The 26,926-nt window shown below is 37.4% G+C and overlaps 1 protein-coding gene across 19 annotated transcripts in view; it reads left to right on the top strand.

Annotated features, from left to right (window-relative positions):
* Positions 1-26,926, top strand: part of DLG2 (discs large MAGUK scaffold protein 2) — a 1,033,288-nt gene that overhangs the window by 611,252 nt on the left and 395,110 nt on the right. For all 19 annotated transcript variants that reach the window (XM_068930581.1, XM_068930580.1, XM_068930592.1 and 16 more), the window contains 2 exons: positions 4,751-4,804; positions 23,685-23,735. In XM_068930581.1, the coding sequence (XP_068786682.1) occupies positions 4,751-4,804; positions 23,685-23,735 (105 nt within the window). The remainder of the gene's footprint in view (positions 1-4,750; positions 4,805-23,684; positions 23,736-26,926) is intronic.

The following is a 26,926-nucleotide window of genomic DNA, read 5'->3' as shown; positions in this document are numbered from 1 at the left end:
GCTCATGCAGGGTCATCTAGAGCATATTTCCCAGGATCACATCCAGACGGGTTTTGAATATCTCCAGCGAAGGAGACTCCACTACCTCTCTGGGAAACCTCTTCCAGCACTCTGTCACCCTCACAGGAAAGAAGTTTTTCCTCAGGTTCAGACGAAACTGCCTGTGTTTCAGTTTCTGCCTGCTGCCTCTTGTCCTGTTGCTGGGCACCACGGAGAAGAGGCTGGCCTCATCCTCTCAACACCCTCCCTTCAGATACTTGTATACGATATGAGATCGCCTCTCAGTCTTCTCTTCTCCAGGCTGAACAGGCCCAGCTCTCGCAGCCTTCCTTCAGAGGAGAGATGCTCCAGTCCCCTCATCATCTTGGTAGCCCTCCGCTGGACTCTCTCCAGCAGTGCCATGTCTCTCTTGTCCTGGGGAGCCCAGAATTGGACACAGGACTCCAGGTGAGGCCCCACCAGGGCTGAGTAGAGGGGCAGGATCACCTCCCTCGACCTGCTGGCAACACTCTGCCTAATGCAGCCCACGGGATAACATTGGCCTTCTTGGCCACAAGGGCACACTGCTGCCTCATGCTTAACTGGTTGTCCACCACGACTCCCAGGTCCTTCTCGGCAGAGCTGCTTTCCAGCAGGTCAACCCCCAACCTCTGCTGGTGCATGGGGTTCTTCCTCCCCAGGTGCAGGACCCTGCACTTGCCTTTGTGGAACTTCAGGAGGTTCCTCTCCGCCCACCTCTCCAGCCTGTCCAGGTCCCTCTGAATGGCAGCACAGCCCTCTGGTGTGTCAGCCACTTCTCCTTGTTTTGTGTCATCAGCAAACTTGCTGAGGGTGCACTCTGTCCCTTCCTCCAGGTCACTGATGAATATATTGAACAAGACTGGAGCCAGGACTGACCCCTGGGGGACACTACTAGCCACAGGCCTCCAACTTGACTCTGCGCCATTCACCACAACCCTCTGAGCTCGGCCATCCAGCCAGTTCTCAAGCCACCTCACCGTCCACTCATCGAGCCCACACTTCCTGAGCTTACCTAGGAGGATGTGATGGGAGACAGTGTCCAAAGCCTTGCTGAAGTCCAGAAAGACAACATCCACTTCTCTCCCCTCATCTACCCAGCCAGTCATTCCGTCATAGAAGGCTATCAGATTGGTCAAGCATGATTTCCCTTTGGTGAATCCATGCTGACTACTCCTGATCACCTTCTATGTCCACCAGATGCTTAGTGATGACCTTCAAGAGGAGCTGTTCCATCACCTTTCCAGGGATGGAGGGGAGGCTGACAGGCCTGGAGTTTCCTGGCTCCTCCGTCTCGCCCTTTTGGAAGACTGGCGTGACATTGGCTTTCTTCAAGTCCTCAGGCACCTCTCCTGATCTCCAGGACCTTTCCAAGATGGTGGAGAGTGGCCTAGCGATAACATCCGCCAGCTCCCTCAGCACTCGTGGGTGCATCCCATTGGGGCCCATGGATTTGTGGATGTCAAGTTTGGACAAAAGATCTCTAACCTGATCCTCCTCCACCAAGGGAGAGTCTTCCTTTCTCCAGCCTTCCTCTCTTGTCCCCAGGGTCTGGAACTCCTGAGGACTGGCCTCAGCAGTGAAGACTGAAGCAAAGGCAGCATTCAATAACTCTGCCTTCTCTGTATCCTTCGTCACCAGGGCACCCGCCCCATTCAGCAGCGGGCCCACATTTTCCCTAGTCTTCCTTTTGCTATTGATGTATTTGAAGAACCCCTTCTTGTTGTCCTTGACATCCCTTGCCAGATTTAATTCCAAATGGGTCTTGGTCTTCCTTGTCACATCCCTGCACACTCTGACAACGTCCCTGTATTCCTCCCAAGTGGCCTGTCCCCTTTTCCACATTCTGTACACTTCCTTTTTCTGCTGGAGCTTTGCCAGGAGTTCCTTGCTCATCCATGCAGGTCTCCTGCCTGCTTTGCTGGACTTCTTCCTCAGAGGGATGCACTGATCTTGAGCCTGGAGGAGGTGATGCTTGAATATTAACCAGCTTTCTTGGACCCCTCTTCCTTCTAGGGCCCTACCCCAGGTGATTCCTCCAAGTAGGTCCCTGAAGAGGCCAAAGTCAGCTCTCCTGAAGTCCAGGGTTGCAATCCTACTCATTGCCCTGCTCCCTCCTCGCAGGATCCTGAACTCCACCATCTCGTGGTCACTGCAGCCAAGGCTGCCCCCAACCTTCACATCTCCAACTAGACCTTCTTTGTTTGTTAGGACAAGGTCTAGCAGGACCTTGTTACTTCTTCTAATGCAGAAGTATATTTCCTGGAGGATAACCAAGGTGGTGGGGCACACAACAGTGGAAGGGTCTGGTGCATGCAGCATACAAGAAAAGGCTGAGAGAGCTCGATCTTTACAGTGAGGGTAATTAAGCGCTGAAACAGGGACCCACAGAGGCTGTGAAATGTCTGTCTTTGGTGATGTACAAAACCAGACTGAGCAAGGCCTTCCTATTTCTCCCAAAATGATTGACCATAGTCCTCCTGAAGGTCACTAATCAGTGTTAGAAGTGAGCAGGTTCTGCTTGTGCTCATAAGAGGGAATAAAGGAGTAACTGACTTTTCCTTGTTCTCCTAACTGTTGTTGTTTTATGGTGTCCCCATGATTACTAGTTTTTGATTCAGAAAACTGTTTAGCTTGATTTCTGGAATATGAAATGAATAAAATGATTTGTTCTTAAATTCAATTAGAAGCTATCAGTTATAATATTGGGATGCTTTGGAAATTGACTTCCAAAAGATGGTTATTATTTTAATAGATACTATTTTTAAAGCACTTGAAGGATGCTTTCATTCAGAAGATTACAGATTTTGTTTATATTTAGTAGTAGAGCTTTTCACAGTAGGTAAAAATAAAAAAGATCAAAATGAATGAAAGGCAAAATTGAGTAAAGACAACAGAATACCACCAAAAACATTTTTTCTTCATGTAACAGAGGCAGCAGTCTTTAACTATATTGAGCTAAATATTCATGTAAGTAAAATCTAAGATTGAAATCAAAAGTAACCCTTTATTTAACCTTCAGTGATAATATAGTTATAAATCATTCCTGTATGCCTAAAACTGAAATTATTACAATCAAACGGCCTTCAGCTTTTATTTATCGTTTCAGACTGTCCAGTGTTATGTGGGGAAATGGGAATAACTAGGCACAAGTATAAAATATCTTTTCAGATACTGAGTGTCTTTAATATTTTGTACACTGCTATGATAACTGATACATTTCATGAAATGTATTTCAGTACACCAAATTACATGTGTTTTACTTTTAGGTTTTGTTCACAGCTTTCACAGTTGTATATTCCTACAGAAGTAATGACATTAATCATCAGTTTCTGTTGTGCTCTAATGTGCAATTTCTGTGAAGACAGAATTATCTTACAATAATAACTACATCAAAAAATTGAAAGCAACTGTGATACTCTCAAAACATTTGAGCTGCTGCACTAATGTTGCATTCTTTATCTGTGTTATGTTTCTCAGGTTTTGAAATAGTGCTATGAGTGTTTGATGGTAGAAATCTGATCACTGCTTTCAATAGCTCCGTAATCCTCCCTGTGTGCACAAAGAGACGCTGCAGCCTATGCAACTTTAAAGTATAAAGGAACTGTTCACTGGCTAATATACAGACAGAGCGGATAAATAGGACTAATGAGCTACTAGGCTCGTTAGTATGCATTAATATGCTCGTCAGCCTGATAAGGCACGCGGAGAGCCTTTGTAGGCATCAGTGAGCTAGGGAAGGGTTGAGCACCGTTAGTTTTTGTAGTGGGCTGAGCCTTGATGTTGCTCAGTTGTCCTCTTCCAGCTCCCTCTCTTTTTCCATTTGAATTTTGTAACTTTGCACATCGGTATTTCCTCCTCTTGAATCCTTGAGCTGTTAACAACCCCATCTCAGCAATCCTGTTCCTGTCTGCCTTTTTACTTATGGTGCATGGCTCTACCCTACAGACTTTCTTACAGCTCCATAATTTTGACAGGGCTCTGAGCCAAGGTTATGCAGCTTGGCCAAATCAGAGCTCAGCTTTGAATCATGGTGGCTGAGCCCTGGGAGGGGAAGGGAAGAGCTTGTGGCATTTCAAGGGGCTTGAAAGTTGGACGTGGGCTTCATCAGTAAGTTAAAGATCAGGCTGGGCAGCTTTGCAATTTCACCGATCTTTATAAACGAGGTCCATATTTCAAATTAAAGATCAGCTGAATTATGCCTGTTGCATGTGAGTGATGGAGGATATATATAGCTTTGGTATAGATATCAAATATAGATATCATATCTGTATGCATATGGTATTTATACTGTGCACGTAAGTAGTATGAGAATATAAAATGTTGAATTTTGTCCTCTGCAAAGATCAGCTGATCATCTTTGTTTTGCTCAAACACAAAAAGTTAACTGGTAAAGTAGGGGAAACTGAACCTCTTGCCCCCAAAGTAATTCTCAGGTGAATGCTTCATGTTTCTTACAGTTCTACTGAAAAGTGTACTTTTGAGGAGAACAGGTTGTGATCTAAAGCCTACTGAAATGAAAAAGAAAGACCACAGCGTGTTGTGAATTGGAGGCTTCAAATATTGTTGAATTGATTTGGAGCCTTTAACTGACTGAACGGTACCCAAAGTTATGTGCAATGTGAGTTCAATGGGAAGTTAGGCTGCTATTCTTTTAGTGTACCATTAGAGCATTTCAATATTAAAGAACTTCATCAATTTGAAATTATTTTTCTCTTCTTTTTCCTTTCAGGCAAGCCCTGCCCCTATAATTGTCAACACAGACACCTTGGACACAATCCCTTATGTAAGTATTAATTTTTTTATAATCAGTTATTGTTTATTTTTACACAAAAAATTCTACTCATTATTGTATAGAAATTATAAACAAATCATACAATTAATTATGTATTTTACAGTTACATAGTTCATTATTTTCCAGAAGAACAAACCAGGAATGGCAATTACACTCAGGTGAATTATAGTACAGTATATATACATAATTTTTAGTTCAGACTTCAATGTACACACTGTAACTTGCTAAAACTATCATTTTTCAAAAAATACTCTGGGTTCATTAAGTCTGTCCTCCTTGATAGCCACATTAAAACATGAAGATTTCCTTTGCAGAGCAGCAAGCACCCTTCTAGTTTATTACGAAGATATCTAAGCGCACACTATAATATTAAAAAGGTGCAAACAGCTCTTCATTTCATTGTCTATATTCCTTTCGAAGATGAAAGCTGCTCGTGATAAAGAACTGAGCACAAACTAGATGACTTCATGCTTTCTTACTAATGTCTTTTCATTTTTATGATTTTAGGAAAACCAATTTTACCCCAAAATAAATGCATCTTTTCATTAAAATTAAAAAAAAAAATCAGCTTTTCTACAAGCACATGATAGCGTCATAATTTTTAGACTGCAAAAGCAACTATAATTGAAAATAAAGAGCAGGGAAAAACAAAGGGGATGCATAATAAAGAGACTACCAAGCTTAAATGATCAGAAGCAAATAAATAGTAAGAAGCTAGCCAGCCAGTATCTAATCTTTCTCCTAGCTTTACTCTTGGTTATTAACATCCCTCATCTGTCTTTTTTTTTGTCCACATCTGTTTCTTACTATTCCAGTGCATGAAGGTAATTATTTATCCAAACAACCAATGATATTGCTGGGTTCTGTTTTTTAGAAAAATACTGATGCTTAATAGGAGTTGTCTTTGCCAGCTTGTTTGTTCCTGGCAGTTCATAAAACTTAGATATTATTGTGCAGAACATATATAAGGATCACTGCCAAGAGCGATTAGAAGAATGACACTGGTGGAAAGCAGAAGAGAATTAAATCCCTTTGCTGGGAATTTTAACCATTGGAAAGGGTGGAAAAGTTACATGAAATTTCTATGTTCTTTTGCATTCAGCTTTCTTAAAAGACTTCTTTTTTAAGTCTGTTTTCATTTTTAACATCAGAACTCTCCATTCTGGTCTTGCATCCTATAGGTCTGACTTTTCTTCTGTTTTAATGAGACGTTTTACACTTGCTTACACTTGTCCGGTTTCCACCAAGAGGGAGCCCCAGTTCTCGATTTCCAGTGCTAGATCTGTACCCTGGACAGTCTGCAGCTACAGTTACAGTGTTAGAAACCCTAAATACAGATGCAATTGTACTAGTGACAAGATGTTCAATCGGCATGATTTATTCCCACAACACGATCTATCAATGCTTATACGCTTTTATACCACTTTTGTATTGCTATCCCTTTTTCTTTAAAGTGTGTTATTGTTTTTTTATCTTTTTTTTTTAAAGAGAAATATTGACAGTAGAGTGAAAGATGCATGTGGTCTGTGTTTCAATCTCCAGCACATGATGTGGACTAGATAAATAAGCAGAAGGTGTCTGTTGTGATAATAGGTGATTCTGGATTAGTCACCATGTTCTTACGCAAAGCATGGGAAGAGTTATGTCCTTAGAAATGGGACACATCAGAAATACCAAAGAGGGACCTATTTAGGTTAGCCAATAAGAAATGTCAAGGTGAAAATTATCTGCTGATCCAAGGCCAATATATTCCCCACAGGATGTGTGTGTGATTTTTGCTTTGCAAATAGGCTTTTATTTCTGATCAGGATTTGCATGCTTGAACGCTCTCCAAAATGAGGAAGACAAGCAAACGTATGGAAAAACCTTGTCCTCCAGCCTGGAGGAGTAGGCTGGGAGACCTGAGTTCTCCTATCTGCTCTCAAGACCATTTCAGTTTTGTATAGGTTTGTATAGGTTTCTAGCTGTGGTATTTCCTCAGCTGGAAAAATGCTGTAGTCACTGGGCCAGATAGTGTCGTGTGTGCGTGCTTCTGTGTGCAGCCCCTCTTGGCCCGCTAAAGACTTCAAAATCAGACTTATAGGCACCTTTGCCCTATAATACTGCGTAGGTGACAGTGAGGCTTAGTCTCTTTGTTAAATATTGGAAAAAACAGAAGAAAATCTTCCAACCTGTAGAAGTTTATAATAATGCACCTATCGTCATACCATTTATCTTAAAGGAAATATAGTTATGCCCTAAAATGGCTTTCCAGACAAGGCAGTTCAGAGAGGTGATAGAATACTAAATTAATTATTATTTTTTTTTGAAGTGTGAAGATGAGTTGAACCCCTACTTTTTCAGCGCTGTTAGGACTTCTCAAAGGAAGAATGTAAATGCCTAAGGACATCTGTGGTGAATGTTCTGGCAAATAATTTCATTGAATTGTTGGCTCACTGGCACAAGAAAACTTTCTTACTGTTTTTTTACACAACGTAGGTGGACCTTGACGGTTCTTTCAATGCATTTCTGCATTTCTATTTCAGTAATAATGCTGTTAATTGTCCCTGCCACCTTGCTCCAAAAATCTCTGAGTGTTTTCAAACAGAAGGAGGGGAACCCGCCACAAGGACCAGTATTCATAAAGCTTTCTCAAATGTAATGTGTCCAATCATCCACCAAAGCTAAATTTCCTTTTTTATAGTTGGTAAACATCCTGGTTTGTCTCACTAACGTGTTACTGATTTTTATTCATGTAATTAAAACTTTTGGTACTGTTGACATTCTTCAAAATTTAGACTTTTCAACTCAACAACCTGAAAAAAATTCATCCTGTGAGGAGGAATCATTCTTCATCAATATGGTTTTCCTAAATGAGATGAAGGAAAGGCCTTATTGTATTGTATGTTGTTCGTTATAGTTTGGACCTGCAGGAAAGAAGAAAACAGCTAATTAGCTCTTTTTCTAGGTTCAGTGACCTGAAAAACTTTGGCTTGCCAAGCTTTGGTCATGGAAATAAATCTGATAGGAAGCTTCAGTGGCACAAAATGGATTATTTTGTGGTGTTTTAAGCACAATTAAACATTTGTGGGAGTTTGCTTGTTCTTTGTTCTTTGGCTGTAAAGTTTAGATCTTTTTTGTATAATGAGAACCATTAATTTAATTCTGTATGAATCACCTCGATTTCCCTATTGCACAGAATCAGCCTTATTTATTTCTTTTTTGCTTTCCAAAATGCTGTAGAATTAAGTTAAAACTAACTCTGATGCCAGCTTTGCTGAATCACTTGCAGAAGTTGATCTAAACTTTTGCATTTAATTTATAATGGAATTCCATTTTAAGCTGCATTTGCTTTCATCTTTGCGTCTCATTAGTCTCAACTTGCTCAGGTACCCTTGCTGGTGCTGTCGGAGCAGGGAGCTGAGGAAAAGCTGAGGAAAAGCCTCTGCTCTCCTCTCTGTCACGCAAGTCAGCCAGCATACCTGAATTTAGCATATGAAAGGTGGTAGAGGGAGGCTTAAATAAATGCTACAGAGAAAAATAAATTCTTCTTGTTTTGACTGTAAGAAAAGAATGAGGAAAAATTATGAATTTCTGAGAAACAGCGCTCTAATGGCTTTTGCCGAGTAATACAAATGTAGGTGCAGTCTAGCCCCAGGGAAGTAAATTGGAGGAGGGAGGTGGCTTTATATAATTCTATAATAAAGCATAAGTCATGTGGCATTGCATAAGAAATATAAAATATGAGATGTGCCTATGAGTGATAAGCAAATATTTCAACAGAATGGTAATGGGACATAAAAAGAAATTCTTCTTTGTCTAAGAATGCTAGGCTCTGGAATTTTACAAAGCTCGATAGTTCTTAGAGTTAGGATTCTTAATAAATGCATGTTTAACCATTTTTACTCTTTTCCCTGTGACTTCTTCTCTGAATAAACGTGTTGCTTATGTCACCTTCTTCCTAATTAGTTTGAGCATAATTTGCAAAGTTAGATTTTACATCTTATCATCTCAAATATCTCAAATGCTTCTTTTTTCCAGTTTGAGAAACATATTTTATTTGTTTGTTTTTTCACTCATCTTTCATTCTGTCAGTTAATATGTGTTACACTGGAAAAGCTAAATCGGATAAAGCTCTGTGCTAGCTCTTAAAAGCTGCATTGGATTGGCTTCTCCGCTTTGGCCCTTGAATTGTATCATGGTGTTGTTGTTTGCTGTAGTAATAGCTGCTGTGCTCTAAATGTCACCATTTCAGCAGTGGACAAAGGGATTTTTCTCTTATAACAGAAGCACGGTGAAGATTGATGTAATTCACATTGGTAAAATATTTTGAGATCATTAATGAAAATGTGCTACACAACAGAAAATGGATACGTTAACATAAAATAATTCCCCCTGAAGTATATACAAATAGAATAATCTTCTTCCTGACATCTGATGATTTAAGTGGGTTTTAGCATGATAAATTGTAGTAAAATTAAGAATATTTTCTCGCTCTCCAAAACTCAGCAAAAGTAAGGAATGGATCAGATTTACTTTGCCTCTATTTCATATCCATTGTTTTTTTTTTTTTCCTGAAAACCAGTCAGTGCGTTTCATACCCTCTCTTTTAAATTATACTACTTTAGAAAGGAACATCTTTACAGAAAGGGTGAAAGTGATTTAGGAGTAAAAATGTTATTGTTTTTACTGGCTTCTCTCTTAAATTCTCAAGGTAATTTTGAATATTTAAGCCTCATCATATATCTAATTTTTAACCAGGGAAGAAAGCGACTTTTAAAACAGCTTTAAGATTTAGGGGAATTTCTTTTCATTTCCTCAGCAATGAGCACTCCCTTGTATATTTAAGTGCCGCATATCATATTAGGTAACAAATCAGAAGAAAATCTTAACTATGTCTGGCTCTTAGTGTAAATATCAATATCTTGTCAATCCATTGTGTTAAGCATTCCTTGGCCATGCATCTAATTATGCCCTGGCACTTTTATTCTGCAGAATTACAATACTTTCAATTTTCAATTACCTGCGAATAACCCTGGCCTTCAGATTCAATCAAGAAGCTCTTTCTCTAGATGTTTGATTGAGACTTTGCAATTAACACACTGGGGGAAAGGTGCTTATTGAATTGTAAAGAGTATAGCCCACACACACGTCTGTGTCCCTTCTGCTTCAGGTAACCACAGCAGGGAACACAGGGAAGCGATGCTGCATACTCTTATTTTCACCACCTAGAGTGCATGCACCTTAGCGTTTTCATTCAGATTGCGGGTGTGCGTTAGAAGCAAATTTATTGATTGTCCTCGTTTATCAGTCGTTAGTTTGCATGTTGGAAATAACAAAGAAGAGTTTTTTTCTGAGAAGAAAACTAAACTGGACAATGTGCCTCTGGATATCATCAGATCACTACTGGATGGTTGATCCTTTGGACCATGCTGGAGCTAGTCTGAATTAAAAGCCATTGCAGAGGTGCAGTGCTTTGCTTTTGTAGCTAATCTGCTCTATGAGCCTGCTCCTGTTGGGCTACACTTTTCATCCTTGTAGCCTCAACTCTTGTAATGGGAGGAGGCCAGCAAGGAACTGCTCTAATCAGTTATTTATTATCACTCTGAGGAAAATCATGCATACATATGCAGATAAATAGATATGTGTGTGTGTGCATAATATATATGCACACACACACACTAGGCCCTACTATGCTTCCTCTTTCATTCATCTGAGAGGACTTGTCCAAGAGATGAGCATGTGCTGCAGAATTCGGAGCAGACTGTGTCTGCATTAGAGCTCTTTGAACCACTTGGAGAGTTGAGTCAGCCTGGAATTTCATGGCCGGAACTGACCTAAATTAAACGTAGTTTGAATTGGTTTTCGTCTTGCTCCCCGGACCTTGAATTATCTTCTGCTTTTGTGTCACTTTTGTTATATTACACTACGCGCCCATAGCTAATGTTACTGGATTTTGTAGCAGTCAGCCGAAAGCAGTAGGGTCTACGGGTTTGCAAGGATCCAGTGGCTAACATGACATGCTTTTATAGTATAGTCTGTAGTCTTAAGTTATCAAACTCATTCGCTCCTGTAAATGTTGCTGTTCATTCCAGTCTTTATTCTTTTGTATAAAAGGCATAATTGAGAACTATATTTAAGAAATTGATAAAGCTTTTCACATAAGTGCACACGGGGCTATTTTTTCATGGTGATAGCTGTATTGTGAATTACTTTATCATGAAGTCATATTAACTGAATTGGGAAACACAGCACAAGATTACCAAAAGTACAAGTGAACACTTACTTTATCTACAGGCTTTATTTCTTTGTGATTCGAGACAATGGCACTTAACTAGATAGATTTCAATGCATTAGAAAGGTGTTGTAGTTAACTGAAGGGTGTTTTCAAAAGTGAAAGGAAGGTTAGCAGAGATGTCATTGTCTTACTAATTTTAATTGCACAGAAGGAAGAAAGAGCTTTACTGCTCTATAGCACTTAATTTTGGAGAGCCTCAAACATGAGGCAGGCCAAATTTAGAGTGCTGTTGTCAGTGATATAAGTCTTCCTTTGACCTCAGATAACCTGAGAAGTAAAAAGAAAGTAACTATTCAGTATTGTATAGAAAATTAATTTTGGTGAAAGGTGGAAAAGAAATTATTGGTTTCATATTTCAGTGGGGGGGCTTAAGTTTTGTGAAGCTTGTGCACTTTAGGATAAGCTATATCCTCAATTTATTTTTTAGAGAAACCTTTGTAAGTTCAAGGATATTTATTTTTTGCTTCTAGTATTGATTTATGTTTCACTTTATAAAGTACCTTTTAAAGTTCAGCCAAGGCAAATTGCTGTTATCCTGGCAGTACATAATGCAGCATTAGTAACAGCATCAGATAGAAAAAGCTTGCTTCGTTCATAATCTTCTCGGTATTGCTCTTAACAGTATCCACTGCAGTTCTCCTAAGAGGGTTTTTTTCACCTTCTTTAAGTTAACTTGTTGAAAATCGTAGAATGCCTGCAGTATGTTGGCATACTCCTTTCACATAGCAACATACATCTGAATGAACACCTTCTTTTTTTGTTAAAAAATGCAAAGTTAACCATTTAGTTTCCCTCTCATTTTTCCCAATCGTTAGCCAGTTGATCTATGCCATAAAGCTAACACGCCTTCAGCCCTGTTTCAGGAAATATTCTGAAGCAAAGTACCCACTATTGGAAATTGTCAATGTTGACTGTGTTGGAATGTTTTAAGTGACCCATTTCCACATTTTGCATAATTAAATAGCATGCCACTTTTAATGCAGTGAACTGATGACTCAGCCTCAATGGTCAATTATATTTTAATCAGTGTTTAGATAGCCTAGCTCTCCATATAGTAGCAAATGCAAATATACCACTTAACATATCTGTTTTCCCGATCTTAAAAATCCCTGCTCTCATAATTTTCTATAGACAATATTAATTTGAGGATAATAAGAAGTAAAGAAGATATTAGTAAGTAAAGCGAGATAATTTTCACTTTTTGGAGATTATTTATAATGAGAAATAGCAACTGAGGTGCAATTGGTTTTGTATCCTATATTAACGTAGTCAATTAGCTGTACAAGGAACTGTGCTTGTAAATTGTTCTCCGTGAAGATGGAATTAGTTTAAAACTTGGATTGTTTTTAATCATACATTATTTGTACTGAATATAGCATTCTTTATGTTAGCTAAGCAAAAAGCTTCACTTTACTGGGTTTTGCAAGTGTGATGTTTGTTTCAGTCTTTACACAGCTTGATTGGGCCGTTATGTGATCATAACGAAATTAATCTTGTATGATGTCCAAATTCAGGACTTTAAATTTGCACAGGTGATGTAAAAGTCAGCAGAGTGCTCTGGGTTTATCTTGAAACCATGGATAGGTATGATTTATCAATGGTTTGCTATAATATTTCAACGAAAATAATTTTTCAAGTAACGTAGAGTATAAGTTTGGTTAATCACTAGGACTTCACCATCTTCTTTCTCTATAATAGAAGCTGATTGTGGTTATCTTAATAGTGTTCTTTCTTGCTCTAAAAATTGTAAAAGCTTCCATTTGTCCATATGACCTCTTGTTGTTATTGCCTCAGTGGAGGGCAAACATACTTTGCACTTGGTGCCCTCAGTGTTGTTTTATTTCTTTTCAGAGCCTTTGTGCATTATTTTGAAGTTTATTTGTAAAATAACTCAGAGAAGTACTCTTTCCTGCCCAGGCATTTGATTTCCACGTAGAAGGACACAAATATATTCCATTTTGTGGTACATTTTATTCATATGTCTTGACACTGTTGAAAACTGTATATCTTGCTTTCAAACAGGAGATCAAACTCCAGGAGCCATTTTCATGATTTCAGTAGACCAAGCTCATAAAGAAGACCAAGCTCATAAAACTTGGTCTTTATCTAGAACTGGGTGCACCGGCATTTCAATTATTTCTGTCTCAAAGAAACCTTATCTCTTTATTCAGGCCTATTGGAAGACAATAAATGATACTTGACTTTCTACCTAGTTCTTGAATTCCACATTGTGGTGACATTTGGCTGTTTCTAAAACTTAACTGACTTATTTTTTGCAGGCGGCCACCTGCTTTACAGAAGTTAAAGCTTTAACACTGTAAATAGTGTGGCCTTATATATAGTTTGAGTCTCGTCCCTTATTTTCAGGTCTCCTTCTAGGCATTTCTGCCCACTCTTATTGAAGATTGATTCAAAAAGATTATGAGAATTGCTCTTTCTGTCACTTTTTAAATCTTTCTGTTTTGGTGAAAATAGAAGATATATAGCAACGAATACAAACCTACAAAGTTAAACTTTTTTTTCCAGTTTAGCCCTGTGGTCTGTGATACCAAAAGTTACAATCCTTGCAATATGTGTACATGAACAGCATACTCCAGATCAAGGATGAGACAGAAACGGACGTAATCCTGTTAAATAAGCAGTTGCTATTTCTTTGCCTCATATAAACATATATTGAATATGGAAATTATCTTCTGAAATATCTGCGGAGCAGACATGTTAGCTTCATATACAGTAAAATAGAGCCCAAGAATGCCTGTTTAATAGCACTGTGGTTTTCAGAGCGTTCCATATCCAGGGGATATAATATATACAAAACTGCATATAATGATCGCTGGCCACTGCACTTTATTACACTACACTGATCACTGACTTTATTACATAGTGGTGAGATACGAAGCAGTATATTATTGAAAACTCTGCTACCATAGAGTTTATAGATTAGATGTGGAAGTCATAGGGCTTAGTGTTTCAGGAAAGCTATGGAGGACATACTAAAAATACAGGTAGTATGCAAATTATTTTATACTTCTGAAAACAGATAAAGCAATCCTTGACTATTTTAAGTGCTGTTGCATAATACAAGGTTAAGCATTTTCAAAGTGTTCTCTCTGCGCTGCGGTAGTGCATTTTTGTATATTAAAAATTTTTGTATATTAAAAATTTTTGTATATTAAAAATATTAGAATTTTTTGTTTGCCGCAATGCTTTTTGCAACAACAGTTTCTTAATTTAAGGGAACTTATTCTGCAGTAGAATAACTTGTCCTAAAGAGCATCATGTATCAGCATTTTTCTCAAGTTTTCTTTTGTCTTTTTACCTATTGCTTTAATGAAGAGTCTCTGCTGTTATACATAGTAGTAGTTAGCAGGTAACCTTAAAAGTATAATCCCTTGTTTTTGGAATTCTGCACAGTAAGTATTTCAAAAATAACATTCAGGTTTTCCTTTCAAGATTTCATCTTTCATATTGGAAATGAAATGGATGATTTTTTTTTTTTTTCCTTTCCTCCTTAGATTTAAGTGGATGAAATTTCTCTTAGACTGATGTGAATCAGTTTACCCTACCAGGAAAGCTGAGAAACATTTGAAACAATTTTCTGAATTTTGGCTGGGCTTACACTGTGACTGGTGATGAACAGTCATGCTGTATTAGCTGCTTCTCAGGATGTGTGTTGTTAATCCCTATGAACAACAGTAACATCGATTTTATTTCCCAGAGTCGGTATGAAGGAATAAAAAACAGCTTTGAATTTGGCTTGGACGTTCAGATTCTTTTTTTTCTGTAGCAAAATTAATTGAGCATCAGGCAACTGGTCTTTTATGTTCTTAGCTATAGAGTGAGGAGGACTGTGACTTCTTTCCCATACACGCACTAAAGACTTCCAAGTAGTGAAGCTTTAAGTCACTATAAAAAAAATAGTGGTAGAGTAGGTAACTTATGCATGAAAAGCTGGTCCTGTAGAATATACAAACGTTTGTTTATAAATATATGCATATGTTATTTGTGAGAACATTCCTTATTATTCATTATTGCTATTTGTGTGAGTTTTTTCTTTCCCTTTTCAGATCTGCTTGCTCCTGCAGGTTGCATGTCCACTGGTGGATAAATGTAACATTAGATATACTGGTACAGGCCCAATGACACTGGTGGGATTGCGCCAGTGTTGCTGAGAGTAGAATTTAGCCTTCAGTACTTGTGCTAGATTTAACACATGGAAAGAAAAGGACCCAGATAAATTCACTGATTGTGGATTGCTCACTGGCTGGCAATGGAGTAGGGGAGTAGGGATGGGAGTATTAACTCTCAAAGCTACATATACTGGGAGAGACAATTCTAGACATAAAAATGTGAAGACAGAGTAAGCTGTCATTTAACAAGTTGCAAAAGATTAGATGATGCTGTTTATATTTTTTATTTGTTTAGGAAATGGGGTTTGTTCATTATACACCTCATCATATTATTGCTACGCAAAATCTACCATGGATATCAAAGAATACGTTAAGTGGATGCTGTTCTTTTGTTGCTTAAAATTTTGCCAGTCAGTATGCTATTGATTTCTTACTAAAACTGAGAGGAAATTTTATCTATCTATCTCAAGTGTTTAAATGAATCTGTCTTAATAATCCTCAGTTTATGTATTCATTTCTAAGTGCTCCTACTCTAAGCACAGTTACTAACCTTTCAAATAAAATTGTACAAACTGTAGTATTGAACATTAGTAAAATAACCTTGTAAGTCCCAAGTTACAAGTCCTTCACAATCTTAGCTGATGAAATAAGGTAAATCAAACAACAGCAGTTTTACATTTTGCATATCTTGTACGTAGATTGCAGTATTGCAAATGCACTTCTAAAAATGTACAAACAGGTCAGTCGTCAGTTGAAAAGTTTGGTGGATTATCCTCTAAAACTGAAATGGTCTGGAGGTAGAGGATCCTGACAAACCAAAAGTTTATGATTAGTCATATGTTAGGATGTTAGTAACAGCAGAAACAGAAGAAAATGAAAGGTAGACTGACTGTGAACTTATGAAGCTGAATGCGAACAACACAAGAGAGAATGTAATTTTGTGGACAGAAATCATTGTATTTGGTTTACAAATTTAAGATGCAAGGATATTAGGAATTTTAGGAAATTATCCTTTTAGGATGCAAATCCTAAAACTCTGAAATGGCCCCATATGGTCAGTGAGCAAATACAGGTTCCTCAAACAGCAGTTCCATCCAAAGTCAGAGATAGATAGCAGAAATTACACTCTGTTGATCCTCTCTTTCTCTAGTGCCTATAAAGAAAAGTCTAGATAACTGCTTAACATAGTTAGCTACGTGTTAGATAGCTAATAGAAGGGATGGGAATTTCTCTTAGTGCAAGAGAGAAGGTTGAATGAACAAAAGGTGAAATCTACAGATTTTTTGTTTTGTTGGTCCTAATTTCATACAACTTGGAAGTGCTAGCCCAAACAGTATTCACATATGGATGTCATTTCATTTGCAGCTTCTGTGACCTCACTTGAAATCATGATCTCTGCTTTGTGCTGCTTCATGAATTATGCTTATAAGTCTGGCAGTTCTGCAACGGGTCACTGTCAGGTGTATGCAGTGCTTACAATTACAAAAGTGTAAGCGCTTTTCTTCTGTGGTGTATATGGCCAACCACACGATATGGACAAAATAAATGAAAAGAAGACAAAAGAAAGTTTGATGGCTCCAAAGGATAGTGTATTATCTAAAAGCAACATAAAATGATAGGAATACCTAGAAGGAGGGTATCGAGCTTTTTTGGATGAGTAGAAAGTGACAGATCTAAGGACATAGAATAGCTGAAGAAAGATCTAAATTGTCACTGAATAGGGGAAAAGGATCGTGGAGAGTAAGAGTAGCAAGGCAAGCAAGGGAAACCAGAAGAGAAACCATTATTTGGCCAGTCTTTTAAATTAAGGATAAACAGGATTCCTTTAATAAAAAGAATCAAGATGCTTGAATTCTATGAGTGACTTATGGGAGATGATTATGTCGAAAATTTAGCTGGAAAGATTAGAAGGTGGAAAGTCCCTTTCCAAAGGGTCATTTCCGTAATGACCCTTTAGTTGAAGTGTGTTTAGACAAAATATGTCTAATTCCGTATGTACGTGCATGTATCTGTGTGCTAGGCAGAAACAGAAGAACAGATTTAGTGGTGGTAAGATGGAAGAAACAGGTGAAAAGCATGAAAAGAATGAAAATCAGACAAGGTAGAGAAGGCTGAGATGGAGCAATGGGAAGCTACAGGTGGTGGTAGGGAACGGTGATACACAGGAGTATAGAAGACATGATTTTGTTCTGAGCAAGATTTGAGAAAGGAGGTGTGGAAAGATAAAAAAGGGAACTAGGAAACCACTAGAGAAGAGTGATAAAGGTTACTAACTAAATGGATACTTTCTGCAAAAGAATTCAAACAAACAAACAGGGTAACAATGAGTGAGGGAGAAAGAGTGGTAAAGGATAAGTACAGTACACTAACAGCGAAGAAGGTGGTAGAATAAGAATTAAGACCTGAAAAAGGATGTAGGAGACACCTAAGAGGAAGAGAATCAGCACAAAAGTTGCCTTTGAGCAGATCATGAACTTGACGCAGATCTTTACAGGTGTTTGCCAAGAGCTGGATTTGGCTTCTGGGAGCTTTGCTCATTTTGTGTGTTGCTCATTTTGGTTATGCTATGTATCTTGACATCTTGATATCTTATGGTATCTTGATATTTCTGATATCTTCTCTAAATGGTGTACAATGCCTGGTAGCTGACTGCTCTATAGATTTCTGTGGAAGCATTCATGTTTCATTTGCACTTATACCTCAAGGCCTATTACTGATAAAGCATAAATTTCCTTCAAAACCATATGGTCTTTCACTCTTCTTTCTTCACACCAAAACAGTTGTATTATTATGGCAAGACGCTTTAGTTAAAGGTAAATTTTCATTCAAAGAGCTTAACACATTTCCTTGTTTCCTAGAGGATATATAGGGAAAAAGAAGGAAGGAAGTGGAGTAGATTATGCACTGAGATTAAAAATAGATGCAGGGTATCTTGATAGCAAGCACATAAAAATGCATTCATTCTCTTAGATAAAAAAAGAGCAATATGAAAGCTTTCTGGCAGCCTCTTCAGGATATTTTGAAAAAATGAAAACATAAAACTATCATATTTGAAATCAGAGAAGAGGAGACTATTTTCTGTATGTTTATAGGCAGAGAGAAGAGAAACTTTAAATGGTCTTGGAAAAAAATGTTGAAAGGATATTAGTGCATTTCTTGACAACAGTAAAAAAGCTTTGATGATTAATGAAGAAATAACCTACAGCTGGAGATGGTAAATGGCTAAATAAAGAAGGGTCTTTCGTCTTGCTGATACAGCAGAAATTATGAAGGGCTCTTTAATTCTTATTCCTATTTAACTATACAAATAGCCTTGCTGTTTCTGAAATGTAAAATGGACTGTTTTAATAGTACAGCAAATTAGAAATCTTTAAAAGACAAATATTTCCTAGAGTCATTTGCATAACAAGAATTTGGCAGTCCTGTATTCTGGTGGGGTTTGAGTGGTTAAGCAACTGATGAAATCATGCAGCCAAAAGAATCAAAATTACATGTTGAATAAAAAAATCACTGTACATCCATCATAATAAAAGTAGAATAAGCTATCTTCTTTCTTGAAGACAGCTGAAAAACAATATCCAATTAAATATAATTAAAATGGAAATTTGTTTGTAATAGAAGACTACGGATGTAATTTTTAGGCAAAACATTCTCTTCTTGAAAATCAGACTAAGCATAACAAACAGCTTTGATGACACCATTTTTATTAGAAAGAAAAGGTGCACCGGTCTCAGAATAATGCAGTTGTATAAATTCTGAGTGGTTTGGTGATGTTACTGCCGCTACTGTTATGCAGTATCATTAAAATTAATGTGATGACATCTTTATCTTATTGCATGGGTGGATGCAGTGGTAGGTGTGTAGAAGTATAACAAGAAAGAATTAGGCAATGCTCATTTGTTTGAGTATAAAGAGGTCTCATCAAATCAGTCCTTGATACTTTTTTACTGCAGAAGTATAAAAAAAAGTATTGTGAGAAAAAAGCATATATATATGTCTGTAGAGCTGATTTTCATTAGGGAACTGCTTTCAGTGGCTTATATCATCCTTAAACTGCACAAAATGAAAGAAAGTTCCTGGACAATCTTATGGAAATTCTTTATGGAAAGGAAGAAAGCAAATCTGAGGTTTTCAGATCCCTATTTTGGTGTGCTGTGTACTGGGCTTTATGTCAGGCTTTTGACAAAACTGCACAAAAAAACCCTGTTTTTTATCTGTTCCTTATTTCTCATTCCTCTCAAAGCAAGCAATTCATCTCTGTTCTCTTCATGACTAGTGCTTTCTTCTTACAAAGACAAGTTGTCTGTGATGATCTTTAGTAGTGATTACAGCTTCACTAGGTTATATCTCTTGAATGCTGGAATCTAGATGTTTACCATATATTACAACTCTGTCTTAAATAAGCTTTCTATTCGAAAATTGGGGAAAGTCTTCCAGTATAACGGATGTGGCTGTAAATGTAAGACAACAGTTACTTTGCCTTTGCAAGCAGTTGCTTTAAATATTGGACTTAACTGAGTTATAATAACTTATTGTACAAGGTCCTGTACACTGTGGATCACACCCTGGATCATAAACATGTGTAAGGTCAGGAGACTGAGAAGTCTTCCTTCATCAGAAGTGTAGGTTGGCAGTGCTGTTGCTGAACAGGCTCAGGGCTTCAAGGCCCTCAGAGGTTCTCTAAAGGTTCTTTGAAGAGCCATTCTTCACTTACTTGTATATTTTGCCCTGGACAACAATAGTTTTTGTATCCAGCTCAAAATAAAGCTGAATGAGAAGTGTCTTCCCTTCAGACTCTGTGCCTTGAAGAAGAGACTTGGTTGATTATGTTCTCCTGTGCACCTGAACTTGTGCTCTTCTTACACACTTCTACCACTCTTACGCACTTCTACCACAGTCCTCTGAGAAGAGTGCTGCCCTCCCCAGGGCCGGTTATCATCAGAGCTGCTGCTGAGCACTCTTTTCCCAAAGAACTGACATCAGTGTCCTAAATCAGAGAGATAAAAGTCAGCAGTAGTGTATCTTGGTTCTGGGCTTTTGGATAAATGGAAAGACTTATCCAAAGTCAGTCAGTCCTGAGGGAGCCGGTGCTGGATATCATCCTGTCCATATACTGCCAGGAACAGTTGCAGACAAGTCCAAAAAAGCAGTGGGAAAGGCTGTTAATCCAGAGATCTTGCCTTTTTCTAGTGTGTAATTGTGAAAGAGATATGACATCCCTTAAGTAGGACTTTGTTACTAGTCTAGAGTTAGGAGTAGCTCACAGAAATCAGATTCAAAACAAGTACTCAGCTAACTTTACATGTCTTCTTTAGACTCTTTGTGAACAACAAACAGTGAAAGGAAACCTCAGAGACATAATTCATCCAACCTATCCGATATTTCTACTGTAGGATGAAATGAATTAAGACCTAGAAGTGCCTAACAGTGAGTATGAAGGGAGTTAGACGATACCTCACATGTCAGCATTGTAGCTGTCAGAATTTAGCTGAGGCTAAAGCCTTAGTTGTGTCAAGCTTGCAGACTTGAAAGTTAGGAAAGAATATTTCCAAACAAACTTAGGAATAATTATGATTTCTTTAGCTGCAAAGGAGAAGAAGAGAAAATCATATGAAACAATTTGGGATTTTTTTCATAGCTCTCTCAAATCATACAGAACATAGTAAAGTTTACTGTATGTTTTTGCTGCAACCTGATCTAAAATCAGATGTTGGAAAACTCTTGGAAAGGACAGAGGAACAGGTTCCCGCTGCAGGAAATGGAAGCTGCTGTTCCAAACAGCCTGTTTACGAGCCTTGTCAGGCCAGAGAACTGTCATAGCTATAATGGACAAAAACAGAAGATATGTCTGTATTCTGCTAAGTAAGAGGACCGACAAGCCAGTTTCAGCACTGGACCCCGCATTCTTCTCATGCTGAACTGCTGTCTCAGTCTTTGGCTGTTTCTTTCCAGAAGGCTCCAAAAAGAGACGGTTTTAAGCAGTGAGATTTGGCTGAATATTGACTATAATTTAGCAGTGTAGGTGCAGCCAGAGAGCCTAAAATGTGAAATAAAATGATACTACAGACAAATGGTACCACATACATCATCATTCAACCTGCCCCATGTAGGTGCAAGTTCTTCTTTTGTCCTTTAAGAGGTAACTACGCTAAGAAAGATGGGGCAGGGAACTGAATGACATACGTAAATATATGTGCTTAAATAACAAAAGGAATTGGATCAAGGTTAGCCTTTTAAGCTATATCATTCTTGCTGCTATGGCACCTGAAAATGGATCTCTGTTGTGATTAATGGAGATCTGAAGACCTTTGTGGAATCACGACTAGGGATGATAAAAGGAGCCCCCTCAGATTATCGTAATCAAGATAGTGTTTATGTGCAAATATAAGCTGAGTATTAGGCCTACTTTTTTCTCCTTTCATCTTTATAGACAGGTTGCTCACTTCTCAGGTCCCTCTGTTTCCCATTTTGCTGCACTAATGAGTTTTTAATGCAAAGGACAAGTGATTATAAGCAGTGAAGCAAAGACAGCCTTATAGAGCGAGACTGAGGAACTGAAGACATGGATCAGAGCTGTTCACCAACCTGAGATAAAAGAGAAATTCATGAAAACAGAGCCATATAGATAGCTTTGATTTCATTATCATTAGACAAGAAAGGACAAAAAATGGGATAGCTATAAAGCTGTTCAAACCTAGCAAGTTGCCTATATTACTGAAAGAGTCTATACACAAAATATTAAAATGATAACATAAAACAGGAAAATATCCTATTGGAATATTTATGTTCATACTTGGTTTTAACATAGTGCATGACCAGATAGCAGTCATGAAAAAGTATGAATATGTATTAAAGATTTTATTCATCGATGCTGTGTTGTGTTTCATTGTTAAGTATGGATTATTTGTTTGGATTTTCTCCCCTTCCATCTTTCCTTCTGAGTACAGATTTCGGAGACTGTATTTCTATGAATTATTTCATGGTTTATCAAATCTTGAATTACACACAAATTAAATATTTGATAGCTTTTATAGGATGCTTTTGTTTGGCAGATACATGTAACTAGTAATGATATTCACCACAGAAGTACCTAATTACATTTGAAAGAATGATTTGCATGCAGTATTTTCTGATCGCAGCTCCAAAGCTAAAATAGAAATTTAGCAGTGACAGGGGAGTAGAGCTGGAATGTTCCAGTCCTGCAAGAATTCTTACCATTTTTCCTCCAACTTGACATCAGGACAAAAATCAAAACCTCAGTATTGGGAGTGGGGGGGAGTGGGGAAAGTGGGGTTGGTGACAAGCTGATTATCTGAAGGAAAAACACAAAATTGTTCCTCCAAGATTAGGTCAATCATAATGCTTCATCTCAGCTTTGCTCTTATAAACCAGATTTCATTTTCTATAAGTATAAATTAAATAAAATACTAAAGTGAAACTATTTGCAAGGAAATATCCTTTTGTCAATAACACCATGATTTATCGGCAATATCTTTAATTTTGATTTTAATCTTTTATGGCAAAATCTTCAAATTGCTGACTAGCTGTAGCTCAGGGATACTTTTAGAAATTCTTCTAAGAGTTCTTAATAATAAAAGTACTTTTATTACTATGCAGTTTACTTATGCAGTCAGATTTTGTAGCTTTCTCAGATGCAGCGATCTATCCATTTAAGAAATGAGGAAACTAAGAAAGGGTTATTGAGTGTGTTGCCTAGAGGGACAGAAAAAATCCATGCCAGACTGGAAACAAGGTTTCAGAGTACTGCTTAAATCAGTGTCATGTCTTTGGTTGATAGATTTCTTGTCCAGTGCAATCCATTTTAATGCTCCACATTTTGTAGTTTAATTTATTTTGACACTGAAACTGAGCATAAGAATTGCATTAACATTTTGTTCTATTTTGCCATTCAGCTGTCTATAGCAAAGGTCCTCTGTCATGTTTTTGCCCTAGGTTAACATAGTAAACAAGATATATTTCAGTATCTGTATCAGTGAGTGATTTTTACCTACGTACTATGAATTTCCTGTTTCGTATTATGCTGTGGAGTAAATTGGAGCTTGCAAGGAGATGAATAATTAATCTTTCTTCTATTTATGAGAAAAATTTTTAGAAACATTTCAGTTTTTGACATGAAATGTTACCTTGGTCATTCTTTAAATATTTCCACAAAGTCCATAAACAGACTGCATCAAATATTACTCAAATTATGTAAGTGACTTACTTAGTTATAGATTAGCTCAGTGTTTTGCATACTGAACTTCTACTGTTCTTCAAGTTTGTAGGCTTGATTACATGCCATTAAAGACAAAGGGAAGCCAAATATTCTATAATTTTGATAGACTGGTGCATATGTTGAAAAATGTGCTTCAATAAACTGATTATGCAGGAATATCTGTAAAATATCCCTACCAAATTACCTTCTATGTGAATGTAATGAATTTTCTCATTTTACTTTGTTTAGGTCAATGGAACAGAAATTGAATATGAATTTGAAGAAATTACATTGGAGAGGGTAAGTGTAATTTCTTATTATAGGAAAAATATTTTCTGTAATGCAACTATTTATAAAATTAAAAATGTTTCTTCCACTATTTATCCTGTAATATCAAAATGTAAGTGATTGAACAGCATCAGCTTTTCATATTTTTAAGATGTTTCAAGGTGTAGGTATTTGCAGAACAGCATCCAGAATGCTTTCCTTCCTGTAACTACATCAGTGCTCGACTAGGTATTTGATCATTAGGAAGGGCCCGGGTGACTTGGTAACTCTCTTTTGATTGTGAATTGGAAGCGCAGAACCTCCTTGATTTCCTTGTATGGAGGCATGATAATAGAAGACAAGCAGTCTTAATTTATGAAATAAGAGTTACAAAAGATTTTTTTGTGTTCTAGTGACTATGCAAAAGCTGAAGACTATATCTGTGTGTAAAGGATGATATTTTTATAGCAGTCCGAATTGCATCAGCTGAACGCAGCACTGGCAGTGAAGCCTTGGTTAGCAGTGTTGTTTAAATGTAGCACAAAAAAGAAAGATATTTAAAAGTTTTATTGCATCGTATCTTCCTAGCTTTGGTTGATTTTCCTTGCTTTTTGGTTACATAACTGTTTTCTTTAGACTGCAGACTTTCTTTATCATAAGATCAAGACCAGATGGGCAGCATACTGTGTGAGCAAAAAAGTCTAAGCTTTGTCATATACTGTAGTGCTTTACAAGGATTGCTAACGGATTCAAAACTGTTATTGCTGAATTTCTTCAATATTCTACCAATATTCTGGTAATATGAATTTTTATCACCTTGAAGAAAACACAGTTAGGCTTCTTTCTACATAAAATATTTGAATACAAGGCCAGATTTATCAAGATGTGACTGACGCCATATGAACAGATGTCTGTAAGGTAGCAGACTACCATTAAGTTAGATACTTAGCTTATACAATTCATTGCACTTCTTCTGTGTGCTATATTTTTAATTGTCCAAGATAATGAATTTCATAATCATTCAACTCAAAGGGATACAAGCTTATATTCTCCTTGATTTGATCACTCAGGCAAATTATAAAAGACCGATATATCTTTTTACCACAGCCATTCTCTGTGCATTCTTATAACAGAAAATGTATAAGGTTATAGGCACTTTTATCTACTGTCTCTCAAGTTATTTGCGCATCACTAGTTATTCATTGGACTAGAGTTTCCAAAGGTCAGTGAACAGAACACATGCCTCCTGGGTGATATTCTGCAAACCACTTTATTTTGAATAGATGTGTAAGTTATCAGTGTATGTACTGCAGAACCAATGTGATTTGTATCTTCTCCACCTGTCTGATCCAGAACAGATAATTGGTTATTCAAAATATAATAAAGAAATTAAAGAAATTGATAAGCAATAGCACACAAAGCTACAGATTTTAATGGTGGATATATCAGTTGTTTTCTGGATGCTACTGAATCTGTGGCTTTTGATTATTACTGCCTGAAATGCTCTGTCACACGTATCAGTGTTTTGTCTCAAAGACAGCGTACTGTGTCTGCTGGTTTTTGTATGAGATATAAAACACAAGTGATTGCCTTTAAATGGCTGTCATTTATGATAGACTGAAAGCATTTTTCAAAGAAAGATATTCTCCATGTTGATTACCCATTTTCTTCCACAAAACGCCCTTTAGAAATTAGATGGAAGATCATCTGTCTGTATTTAATGGCAAAGCTGCAAAATGTATTACAGTTGCTGATGCTGAGAGATAAAAATCTAGTTTGTCCATGTCAAATAATAAACTTCTCATTTTAGTCTAGTTATTCAAGTTACAGGATTCTGCTTCCCAAAAATAATCAAAGGTTTCCTTCATGACATTTATCCACATTTTAACATAGTCAGAATAATTAAAATAAAAATTAAAACGAATCAAAAACAAAAAAATCAAAATGGCGATCAAAACCAAAAAACGGTTTAAGGTGTTATTAGGGCTTTTGCACTCTTTCCAGCTTCATTTGTGGCAGAACGAGGCTTTGATTATGTCAGAGCATCTCCTAGTCTCCATAACCTTGGTAGTGACTCCTTTAATTTAATTGGTGGAGGTCACCTTCATTCATCCATGGTGCAAGTTGGGGGGATGTTTTCCTGAGGAGAGTTGCTGGGATAGGCATGACCCTGGCCCCAGGAGTAGGAGATGGCTCCTTCCTTTGGAGTAATGTAGCATGTCGGTCGGGCACCTGTAGGCAGCATACGTCCCATATAGAGCTGGGTCTGGTCTGGAATCAATTGCAAGGATGCAGTGGGGTGTGTACAAAGCACTTTTTTTTTTTTTTTTTTAAATTTCTGCTCCATTTGACATAATCTCGTTCAGTTGGTTCCATTTAAAACTTTAAGTGTCCTCGTCTGTAGTCTACCAAGACTTGGGGTTTTGAGTTTACAAGGCTTGGGTAAGAGCTCACTAGGGTGAGTTTGGGGCAGATCCACCTTAAAACTGTGGTCAGCTTGGAGTTTTTTCCCCAACAGTTAAAGAAGTTGTAGCTATGCATCTGTCAGCCCCATTTAGCAGTGATAGGGTTGTACACTTGTACTCTTCCTCAGCTGTACCAACCCCTCATCACATACCATCACAAATTTCTGAACCTCAGAGTATCACCGTTAAGTGAGTGCCTACTGAGGTAGCACAGTTACACAGTTAAGAAAAATAAAACAAATATTCTTTTTTAAACATTTTTAAACAAAAATAGATAGATAGATTTAGTTTCTTCAACCACTTCAGAGAATGTATGAGTTTCTCTGCCAACTTAAAGTCATAAAATGCAGATCCAGGAGTAGATTAAGACGTGGCAGTTTGTAATAAACTATAATGCCCAAAAGCACACCTAGACAAAATTCCTTAAAATAAGCCATTTCCTTCCTCTAGCTTGAACAATAAAGACATTGTAAAAAGGAAACTACATAAAATGATTTGTATTAGTGCAGTGATCTCTTCCATTACTGTAGGACTTGAAAAATGTATCCAACATTATCAAGGGAGCGATTTACACTTTTAAACCAGTGGTCAGTGTAAAAGATAACAACTGAATAGACTCTAACAAAGCCTGGCTTAAATTCTCTAAGCTAGAGGAAAGTTTTAATTAATTGACTCCTTGGTACAATGCTGTGCTTGGGGACACTTGCTGAAGAGGGATTTTAGTAGAAGTTGATGGAATATCGGCCAATATTAACAGTT

Source organism: Struthio camelus, chromosome 1, assembly GCF_040807025.1.
Source record: "Struthio camelus isolate bStrCam1 chromosome 1, bStrCam1.hap1, whole genome shotgun sequence".
Lineage (NCBI taxonomy): Eukaryota > Metazoa > Chordata > Aves > Struthioniformes > Struthionidae > Struthio > Struthio camelus.
The sequence above is the reverse complement of the archived record's forward strand: the minus strand, read 5'-3'. Positions and strand labels throughout refer to the sequence as shown.